The 11,932-nt window shown below is 35.4% G+C and overlaps 1 protein-coding gene across 2 annotated transcripts; it reads left to right on the forward strand.

Moving 5' to 3' along the window:
- Positions 1–2,574: 2,574 nt before the first annotated feature.
- On the forward strand, positions 2,575–11,421 carry LOC110460100 (prostaglandin E synthase 3-like). 2 transcript variants are annotated; one of them, XM_021512818.1, is made up of 8 exons: positions 2,575–2,638; positions 6,665–6,787; positions 6,953–7,022; positions 8,597–8,695; positions 9,267–9,353; positions 10,029–10,088; positions 10,526–10,587; positions 10,928–11,421. In XM_021512818.1, the coding sequence occupies exons 1-8, from the start codon at positions 2,604–2,606 to the stop codon at positions 10,935–10,937; spliced, it is 546 nt and encodes a 181-aa protein (XP_021368493.1). In that variant the 5' UTR covers positions 2,575–2,603; the 3' UTR covers positions 10,938–11,421. The 2 variants fall into 2 exon arrangements, with proteins under 2 accessions (XP_021368493.1, XP_021368494.1); XM_021512819.1 differs by having other exon boundaries at positions 10,526–10,571.
- Positions 11,422–11,932: the final 511 nt, after the last annotated feature.

Below are 11,932 nucleotides of genomic sequence, written 5' to 3' on the forward strand. Positions count from 1 at the left end.
AGTATCATGACCAGATGCTTTTCCTAATTTCAGAATTTTCAAAATATCACATATTTCATCACTTTCAACCACAATAGAATCAAGTACAGAATCAGTTCTGGAATCAAAACTGGGTAAAGATTTGCCAATATCATCTATGTTTGAGATAGAGCTAAAATAATTATTTAGAATATTTGCTTTCTTATCATCATCATATTCAATATTTCCATTGCAAGGATTAACTAGAGGTGGAATAACCTCCTGAGAACCCGACTGTTTTAATAATTTACGCACTAGTCTCCAATATGACTTAGGATTACTGGTATTAAGATTATCTATAATATCACCAACACTATTATAAAACATTTCTCTTGCATATTTTTTCATATTATTAACCTTATTTCTTTGTCTTTTAAATTTCTCTAAGTTGGATATGGACTTAACACGTTTAACGGCGTTATGTAACCGGTCTCGTAACTGAAAAGCTTTTCTTAATTGGGAATTCATCCATAATTTATCACGAGGTCTTATATAAACTGTTTTTTAGGTATACATTCTTTAGCAAGTTTCAAAAATTGTTCAGTAAATTCAACACATGCTACATTAACAGAAATAAAGTTTTGAAAAAATGTAGGCCACTCAAAAGTATCTATTAAAAAAAAATAACCTATTAAAATCGGCATATTTATAGGGCCAAATTTCTCGAGTGTAGGTACAAGAGAGATTAACAGGTATAGACAAAAATGCAATACATGCATCATGATCACTTATATTACACTCAATCGGAATTACATACGAATCAGTATTTTTGCACTAGTTTATTGATGCTGAGTTCGAACTACGTTTGGATTTTTTTATTATTATTATCATTTGTGATTATGATATTAAATGCATATTTTTTGTGTGGATTTATTATATGGTTTGCTTATGTACGAGTGAGAAGCACCACGAAAAAATGTGATAAATATACTTGCCCCAGAGTTGAACACGGACACTTATATATGTCACTAATTCAGAAACAAATGAAGGTTCTATGAATTATCAGTATTGTTAAAAAAGTCCATGTGATGCTGTTGTATCATAGACTCCCCTCAAGATTTTGAACACTTCTATCATGCCTCCCCTATTACGTCTATATAATAACGACGGGAGTTTAAGACGACGCAATCTTTTTGGTGTGAAAAATCATTCATTCGTGACCGTAAAGTAGCTCTCCGTTTGACACATCTATGTCGGACACTTCTAGTAGTCCAATTACGTTTTTTCGTATTGCAGAGTTATCTGCTCTTGTAAGCAGGTATTGATTTTTACGTCATTAGATTGTGTGAGAAATTTCGTCGTTTTCTCAAAAAAATATGACGTTACTCTCACAAACAAATGACGATAACTTTGCAATACGAAAAGACAAAATATCCCGTGTGTTGTTTGTATGGTTTCCATACGCATGTTCCATACTCTAGATGGGGTCGAACTAAAGCTGTTATACAGTAGGCAGATTCATTTATTATGCAAGTCTGTATATGTTATTCTGATGGCTCAAAGTATTCGGTTTGCTTTCAATTTCCACAGTTACCGTTTCTAGTCTGTTGTTCTCAGACCATCAACATCTTGGTTTAAATGCAGATTATTTGAACTTTTCTTCTTTCCCAAACCGTATTATTTTGCATTTGTCTGAGTGGAATTTTAGGGGTCGTAGCATAAAACAATGATCACAATAATCAAAAATGTATTTCATCTTCTGTACAATTAAACATTTGACCATATGTACATGTATAGATTTTAATGGTTAAATACAACCACATTTATCATTTTTACGAGTTCAGGATGATACTAATTAACTATTCTACCAACTGTGTCAATTTGAGCTTAAATTTCTTTTAGAAGCAATATCGATATTCTTTCTTTTTATTTCTTCAGAAAGTTTTAATGAATTATCTAAATATTGGGTACTGACATGAATATGTTTTGTTTTAAAAAAAGTGTTTAATACTTGTCGAATTACTTTATTTCCGTGTATGAAAGGATAAATTCAGTCAGGGATGTGTCCACTACACATCCCTGATTCAGTTGAAGCTGAAAGTTGTGTGTTTAATTTTTTTCCAAGCATTCACGCAGTATATATTTTTTAGATTAAAGAATAGTATTTGTTGTAATTTATACTGTCAGAAGTAAAGTTTTTTTTTATGAATATGTGATCCAAAGACGCAGGGTCTAATACCAAAAAATGGTAAAATATAACCATATTCGCCGTCTGATTTAATAACTCAAAAGCTAGAATTAAATTTGATCCATATTTCTTTAAATCGAAAATCGAAACCGAAAATCATCACAAACCCTTAGGTAAAAACAAATGGAATGCAAAAACATGATAAATATTTCCTGTTCCACATGTGGCTCCTTTCAGTTAACGGTATCACCTCCAAGGAGTCACAGATATGACTGACTCGTGAGTGATTTAGGGAAACAAAACATCATTAAGTTTTTAAAATACCGTTAACTACCAGTGCTTCTTCAGAAACAAATTGTTTAATCTATCTCTTATTTTGGAAGACGTCCCTCATAGTTCGTTTCGTTTCATTTGTAAGAAAGATTTCGTTGTCTACAAGCAACCACTTCCGGCTCACATGGCGTCAAAATCCAACAAAATGGCTGACACGAGGTGGGTATGCTGAAATCGCTGTTTTGAATATTCACCTTATGAATCAATTAATCATTATTGTCAATGTGAAATATGTCTGCAAAGTCAAAATCATTATTTTCTTTCATGTTTTGTCATTTAAAATCGTGTGCATTTTCATACGACAAAGTAGTTTCGGTTTGTTTCGGCGAATGTTCTGGAAGGCATTTTTTGAGACTTTACGATGTTGCACGTGCTTTATGTCGGTTACAATGTCTTTGTTTGGTTGTTATGTAAATCACTCACATGTCTACATAAGCGCAAACATGGGAACAGTAGGGGCCTGTTCGTTTATGCGGGACAACCGGTTTGACCGTTTTTAAATGTAGCATTTTCGGGTATAAATCCTGGCGGACCATCAAATGTTTATGCAAGCCTTGCAAGGCTTTGTCAAGGCTCGCCTGAAAAGCAGCATCAGATTACTAGGCCCGACCTTATTTAATAAACGAATAACAGTGGTCCGACCGGTTTGACCGTTTAAACGAAAACGGCCTAGATGTATACGATAAGAAATGCATGTGCAAACTGCAATTGATAGGATTTCGCCTTTCAACATGTCGAAACGAGACCGATGTATCTTACAAAATTTTCATGAAGATAATAAACTTTGATGGTTCGACTTCATTAGCCTAATGTTGTAAGAAATTGACTTGAACTCAATTTAAAAAAGCAAAAGCAAAGCAAAAAGTGTCCTCGTGCCCCCAAAATTAATTTTGGACATGGGGCAAAGCACAGGGACCTAGAAATTTGTTACAGCGGTACAGCTATATTTGGACCTAAACTAAGTGAGCATTCAGAGTAATTTTAAATGTTTTTAGGGTATTGACTTTTGGTAAAAATACCACCCCCACCCCCCACCACCGTTGTTTCAACCGAAATCCTGTTCATGCTAGGTTGTTTCGTCCCTAAAACTTTTCTTTCAATTTTAGTATTTTTAAGTCACAAATTAATTCTTCGTCATCTTCTATATCATTAAAATCAATTTTATAACAAAATTAATTTGTGTTGTTTTTAAGGGAGTGTGACAAACGGCAGCTGGGAAAAGCTGACTCCACACTCATGCAGTTGCGTATTGTTCTACGTGAAATATACCTAACACCAATGTAGAAAGTTATCAATAACTTTATTTGATATCTTTAAATATTTATTATTATATTAGCGTATAAAAAAATATTTAGGGCGAAACAACCTAGGGCAAATGGGTTTCAGGACGAAACAACCTCTTTCTATCTCTCTCGCCCCCTCCTCCACCCCCACCCCAATAATGATAATATAAAGCTCTTGATGTCGAAAAGTCGACCCTGCCTAACTTTCTTGCATCAAAAACAACATGTCTAGTTGATGTACAGGAAAATGCTAAGTGCCATTGGAAAGATGGCAAGTTTTTCTTTTAAAAACCTCCTATATGCACGTAAAATGTGTTTTCCTTCCATGGACATGATCCGTCTTACCTCCAAAACACACGACATTTCAGAGTTTCAAAGTTTTTTGCAGTCATTGTTTAGGTCCAAATAAAGCTGTAACAAATTCTCAGGTCCTTGTGGGGCAAAGTATACTCATAATCTTTATTCTCAAAATGTTACACTACAGGTTGGGAATTCAATCAACTTCACAAGATTCAAGATTGTCATGCATTTGCGAGATTAATTTGCATGTTATGTTTGAATGTGCTTCGCTGTCTTGTATAAAAACAAAGAGTTACTTTGAAGATCAATTTGCAATATCAATTTAAAACCCCTGTTATAATTCTTTATTTCTTTAAACGAGGATTGCATACAGCCCGAAGGCTACTAGATGCTTTAAAACCCCTGACAAGACTTCTTTGTCCAAAGTGACTGGTTGTTGGTTTGGTTGTTTGTCCAAAGTGATATTGATTTGTTGTTGGGATGGGCTACAGAATATATCATATCACATCGTAACATGATACTTTCTTTTGTATCATATCAAATTGTTTTGTTTGTCCTTACTAAGTATAACAGTCGGCACTAAAATTATCAATCAATTTTTTAATAAACTTTCAAAAAAAAGTACTTATTATTTTGGAATTCTTCAGTAAAGATGTGATTGACGGTGCAGTCATACCCAAAAGTACTATGAATCATACAAAAGGTATTTCAATAGTATTTACTTTCAAAGTTTATGACATTATAAAGTTGATATTTGTATCGTGATATGTAGCGTATCATATTGGGCTGTCACCAATTACCGGTATATCTGTATTGTGCAATGTTTTGGGAATCCAATATTATATCACGATACAAGGATTGTTAACCAGCTTTTTTGTAATATACGGTAAACCTTCGGTCAGTTCGAACAAAATTAAATAAATATTGATGAACCTGTTCGAATTATACGAAATTATGCTTCAAAATATAAGCGTGAGTTCGAACTATCGGCAAAAGTTTCGACAAAGTATCAATCAAGGCACAAACATATACCAAACATATCCAATGTAAGGTTGATATGTAACAACGAAGGCCTGTCATAGAACAACGGCACATTTATAAATGGGTAAAATGATAGTATATTATTTAATTCAGTGTTAATTGATCATTAATCTTTCTTCATTTCGTGATAATTATGATCGTTATTGCGAAGCAGAGGCCATTGTGTAGGCCCTTAAACAGAACTGTAGTTACTAACCCTTTTTATTAAAAAACTGGCAGTTTTGGTTTCTTTTTCCTAGAAATTTTGTCAATCGTCTAGATTACTTTTGCTTTCACTTATGCTAGTCAGATAACAGTGTGTGCTTAATTTTACAAAAAACATGGTCATCCGGCCGGTTAGGTAATCTGATAAGGCTTATCAGATTACCTAACCCGGATGACCATGTTTTTTGTACCATGAGAAATACAGCCGCCAATGGCTCATTTTCATAAAAATATGATAACTTAATTTAACTGAAATAAATGTCGATATTATGTTTACATTCATTGATTGTGTACAATGTTTGCCTTGTCTGTCAAACCTACATTTTTGTAAGGTTTTTAGGTACGTAGATTTGCTAACTGGATAATACTCATAACCGAAGTGCGTCCGGATACTCGGTTACTCGTTCCAGCCTGTCTTGTTACCCGATAGTACCTGATACTGGGATGTCTTGGTACTCTTTTGCTAAGACAAAATATATATTGCTGAAGGATATTAAAATGTAAATCGGCAACATTCAGGAGACAAAAAGCAAGCAAAGTACAAGTTCAAACAGTAGCCTAAGTTCCTAAAATCTTCACGAGTATGATTACTATTGATTAGGGTACTTATAGGTCTGTTTAAAGGACCTGTTCCCAATTGTGTGATTTTTCCAAGTTCCCCATTTAAAGTTAAAAAAGAACCGAAGTAAATGCATAAATTTGAAGAAATCAGCTTACCTATGAAGGTTAATTGTGGGAGCGATGTACATATACTTCCTGTTTAAACAACTGGCTTTCAAGGGTATTTTTTGGAATCAAGATGGCTGTGTTCATTTCTGATCGGATGATGCATTAATGCTTGTCAACAGCTCTGTTACGTTGTGTCCATTTGATTTTAATTTCATCTTTTGTAATGTTTTGTTTAGAAGACATTGGTGACATGCCTTCCTTAGATCTTGGAAGTGGACAAAGCCAATAATGGCTTGAACTGACTTTTATGAAATTTTGCACCCATGGTCATTACAGCTTATGTCCCATTTTTTCCATTTTCATGGTATAGCAGGGCTGTAAGCTAGCATTTGGCTTAAATTTCTGGTTTCATATGTTAGAGTGGTAGTCTGGTTGTGTAGTGGCCATGGGTAGCCCATTCCCTTTCACGAAGATGGCCAGAGTTCAATTCCCTGATCGGACTTGAACTGGTATGCGGTCACATTCCCAACGTGTATTTTCTCCAGGTATTCTGGTTTCCTTTCCTCCCATATAAAACCCCTGTGCGCACTACCATCAGGGCAGCTATCAAGAGTGATTTAAGTTGAAACAACTTGTTTCGCAATCGTTGTAAAATGAATTAAGTTTAATGAAATTTTGTATGTTGCAGTGCCACCCCACTCCATGCTTCAGTGATTTGGGCCCAAAGAAAGGACAAAATCTTGCTCACAATCAACTTGGAAGACAGCAAAGACGCAACATTTGATATCAAAGAGAACTCCTTTCACTTCAAGTAAGTGTTGACAATCAACCAAAACCATAATTATTGTGCCTGACAAATTATGAAAATATCAACTAGCAGAAGAGTCCATTTATATATATCACGTTGGTTTTACCTAAAATAATAAAAGTGACAACTTTGGACCATGTTCATCATTTTTTTTTTTATATATTTCAGGGGAAAAGGTGGACCAGAAAAAAAAGATTATGAAGTAAAATTAGATTTTTATAGTGATGTTGTACCCAGTGTAAGTATAATATACTAAAATAGCTATAGATTGTGAAATAACAGTTTCTTCTTTTTCATTTTCTGTACTTTTTTCTGTCTTTTACGTTATGTATTATTTCTGTATATATCTGTATTATTTCTTTTTGCAACCACGTCTCTAAGCTTTCAAGATGTTTACCATGCTGTCTTCCTCTGCTCTTATTTCCATGGATCTTCCGTGTGGTAATGACATTGTCCATTCTGTCTGCTTAAGATATGTCCAAAGACTTGGCTTGGCTCTGTTATTTAACCAACATCTTTCGTCTGGTCTCTGCTCTTCTTAGCACTTCTCCATTGGTAACTCTGTGGTTGTAAGATGTTCTTTACATTTTGCCTAGAAACCCCATTTCTGCTGCATTGATGATATTCACAGCAGCATTGCTGATGGTCCATGATCACTCACCATTGTTTCGTAGTACAGGCTATTTTGTAGCCTCCAGCACACTCTTGCAGGTCTTGATTGAGATGTGCGTATTTCTCAAGATGGTACTAAGGTCTGTGAATGCTGTCGTAGCCTGGGCTTTTCTGGTCTTTATTTCATTGGTTGCACTTGCTGTAATACAGAGTCTATGAGCTTTTGTGTTGCGATTGTTTCGTAAAGATGATCGTGATGACCATTTTCTTGGTGTTCAGCCCTAGTTCCACTGCCTCACTCTTCTTATTGATGATGTTGTAATAAGGGCAGTGCCCTTAGCCTATTGGAGGTTGTAAGTAGTGTCACCTCCAATAGTGAGCTCTACAAGATCTTCCATTTCCCACATGATGCATTCGCTGTAGAGTGAGCACAATTCAGGTAAAAGCACACAGCTTTGTCTCTCTCCTCTTTTGATATTGACAAAATTTTCAAGTTCATCGTTGCATCGTATGACTGCTGTTTGCCCCCAGTACAGGTTCTTGATGACACGTAGGTCCCTTCCATCAGTGTTAAGTGCTTTAGTATATAGATGAGATTTTCGTGGGTGATGGTGTCACAAAAGCTTTGGTGTAATCAGATCTTTTGGGAAATGCCCTGTGCGGTAGATCATGTTCCACACACTTCCTGCGCTTCTATTGGCTCTATGCACAATTCATCAGGTCCCATTGCCTTTCCTACTTTCAAAGCATGTCTCACTTCTTCATTGTGGCGAGTCTTTCTTCAAGCTTAGATGTACAATTACATAGCCGTTTCTTCACATTTTATGGTCACAAAAACATTTCATTGAGGCATATTTTTCAACCTGTTTCTACTGACATGTTAACATAGTACCCAACTGTAAAATATTGAATGCATTTTCTGTTCCCATTTTTGTCGTTTCCGCAAAATATCCGTTTCGCTCTCGGGATACTGCCATTTTCTAATATATGTGGTCCAGTATATGACCTTATTGCATCATGAAGGCATTAATTCTAAGATTTTCATAATCATTATAGTTTAGTATCTGCATGTCACCTATGCCATCCAGTAAATGACACGGGGGGGGGGGGGCACATTATTTTCTATGAAAAGATTACAAGATATTATGTATAAATGTGGTAGTTGTGAAATTTTTTCCAATGTTTGATTTTCTGTAACAGGAATGCAAGTACACTGTGTTAGAAAGGAATGTACCATGTGTGATAAAAAAGAAAGACGAAGGAGAATTCTGGCCACGATTGTTAAAAAAATCACAAAAGGTAAAATACCCTGGATGCAGTGTTCTGCCATTTTGACAAGAGTTATCTCTAATAACTGAGCAGTTAAAATAGTGCCGGTAAAGGCAAGAAAAATATCATAAGTGTATAAAATGAACTATTGATTTTAAAGTCACCCCAATCAGGCTGTTGGCAGTCCTCATTGATTAATGGCTAGTGACTGCCGCATACACCTGTCCAATTCAGTCCAATTTGCAGCTGCTTGATGAATAATAAAGATTTGTATATTTCGGGAAAAATATGAAGATTTCTCAACAAGTGTTAAACCCCAGGCTTGGAGACAGTGGTTAACTTCCAAGGATTGAGGTAATTTTGTCAATAAATATTGATGTTGGCAAGCTGACGAAGTTACCCCTTTATGTTTTTGACAGTAAACTGCAAATAAATGTAATAAAGGAGGTCCTTCTCTCAATTACCAGCACCCTGTCTCCTTAGGTCAAGGGAGAAGACAAATCTCAAGTTTTTAACTTTCCTTTTTTATCCCATTTTATTTTTGCGAATAAAATATAAATCAATATAAAACAGTATGGCATATTTAATATAATCTTCACAGGTACATTGGTTAAAGACAGACTTTGACAAGTGGAAGGATGAAGATGATTCAGACTATGAAGAAGAATCACCTATGGACTTGGACCAGGTAGGATAATCAAGATTTCAGAAATCACATGAACTGATCTTCTAATTATCTTCTGATTTCCTTTCCTTTCCCTTCCTTTCTACACCATCAATACAACTAGGCCAATAAGGGGGTGATACTTTTATTGATAATGTGTATGTATGGAGGGGAGTTTGTTTGATTTTTCTGCCTGTATAGACTGGATTTGGTAATAACCCAGTTTTAAATACAAATTGTCAAAGCATTTTATAACCGAAATGGTCTTCTTCATTCTTAATTGGTATAAAAAAATAAAGTAAAATGTGTCCCCAAAATAACTGACTATAAAAAAAATATATGAGCTAATTTTAGTTGGATTAACTTCAGGCTTTAATAGTAGGAAAATGAATTTACATTTTTATAATACTAAGAATAAGGAGTTGTTCAACTTGATTGTTTAGGAATTGACAAGTAAACCCAATATGTCTCCCCTTAAAAAACAAACCTTCGGGGGTAGGAGGAATCGGGGCTTGTTTAAATGAGGCTGAAAAGTTTAAATAATGTGTGATGGGGGTTCAATATGTATCTCTTGATGTTTCTTGAATTCACTACAATAATGAATGGTGTGAATTCTTGTACTTATGTAAAAATACATAGGTCTTACTGTTAATTGTTGATAAATTCTGTCTCTAGTATGATTGTCTTTTTCTTTTGTAGATGATGCAAAACATGGGAGGAATGGGTGGAATGGGTGGCATGGGCGGCATGGGAGGCATGGTAAGTTGACAGATGCTGCACCGACATCAGGCCCTTGTGACCTTGGCCGTTTTTGTTTAAACGTTTGAACCGTTTGGACCACAGTTGTTTGTTAAATAAGGTCAGACCCGGTAATCTGATGCTGCTTTCAGGTGAGCCTTGACAAAGCCTTGTTAGGCTTGCATAAAAATGTGCAGATCCGCCAGGATTTATACCTGAAATTGTTACATTTAAAAACAGACAAACCGGTTGTCGGCATATAAAACGAATAGACCCCTTGTCTAATGAAAATTTGTGACTGGCGGATTATATACGGTAACACTTGATTTAGTCAATACGGTAGTTGTCTAGGATAATTGAATAGCAGCGTCCCATCTCACAACATTTGAACATACTATCCTCTCTAGGATCTTGTGAATGCAACTTAATGTCTTCATGACCCTGTGTTTGTTTTACAGGACGGCAAAGAGGAGGACAGTCCCAGTGAAGACAGTGATGATGATAGTAAATATACTCCATTGTAATATAATACACTATACTCCATTGTAATATAATATACTATACTCCATTGTAATATAATAAGTGTATATTTCTCTGTATTTAATTTTGTTATGTATACCCTATTTTGGTGTACGGTTCAGTGAGCCCAAGAAACTTGTTCAGGAGACAACTTCTCCCAATGCCCGATGCATGAAAAGATCGACAATTTACCATCGGTAAAAGAAAGAAAAAAGCAATATTAACCACACTTTCATTTAAGAGCTAACATTTGGATAGAGAAGTTATCAAAAACACTTTGAGGTTAATTTTGTAACCAAATCTCTGATTTGAAGAGTCAACCCTCTGTGTTTGTGTTTCAGATCTTCCTGACTTGGAATAACGAGGTCGGGACATCAGCATCTTTTATTTACGTTAACACTCCCACATTGCCAGGCGTGAAAGTTCATGGACACAGTCGCCATGGAGACAAAATTGTCTTGGAACCAAGTATAATGTGACTAGAACAAAGAAATGGATCCTTTTTTTTTTAATGGTTCTAAGAGCCTGCAGACATTAATCAAGAGTGCATCTGAGCTTGAACTCCATTGGAGTAGCGTTTTGATTGTCAAACCAAATTTGTCAAACCAAATGGAACTTAGGCTTCGGTATTGGACTAAGGGGAGGTAATCATTGGAAGCGGAACACAGTCGTGTTAATGGGTCACAGATTCAGTGGTTGTTGTGTTGCTGCCTGTTTTATTTGCTCTTGGTTAAGAATTGTGTAGAATATTTTGTACGCATCATTTTCACATTGTATCAGTAACGACATGATTTCCTTTTTTATTCAGTCATACAATAAACTGTATTACCATGATCAAACTTGTTTTTGTATTCTTGAGTCTGCTACATTGACTGTGTTGGTGAATAAAGTTGTGCGATGGAGTAGAGCACTACCAAACATAAATGTCATTTTCTTGAGGTCAACTGCTTCCTCCAAACAGAATCCAATAATTTTATATATCTACTTTGTCAAAACCAGCAAAGTCTACTAATCTACAAACAGAATTGTATAGTTCAAACATTACCATGACATGAAAAATTCACAAGCTTTCAGCTTACCTTACTCGGGCCAAGTAGGCTGTGGCAATCCGGATCCATTTCCTTCGGCCATCTGCTGTAAAGTTCTCTGTGAAGCTCTTCTCAAAAAGGGCCAATTACAACCACTTTCGGTAGGATGAATCTATAAGTGATGACAGTTCAGAATTGCAAACCAGAATGGTTAAAAAGGGATGAAATTTCTGGTATCTAGCATGATTTAGCATACAGATGGTTTGTGTAATTTCTGTAGTAAATGTATTCCAAAAGTTTGCCAATAGAAACATCTGC

The sequence above is a fragment of the Mizuhopecten yessoensis genome, unplaced genomic scaffold (assembly GCF_002113885.1).
Source record: "Mizuhopecten yessoensis strain PY_sf001 unplaced genomic scaffold, ASM211388v2 scaffold10317, whole genome shotgun sequence".
Classification (NCBI taxonomy): domain Eukaryota; kingdom Metazoa; phylum Mollusca; class Bivalvia; order Pectinida; family Pectinidae; genus Mizuhopecten; species Mizuhopecten yessoensis.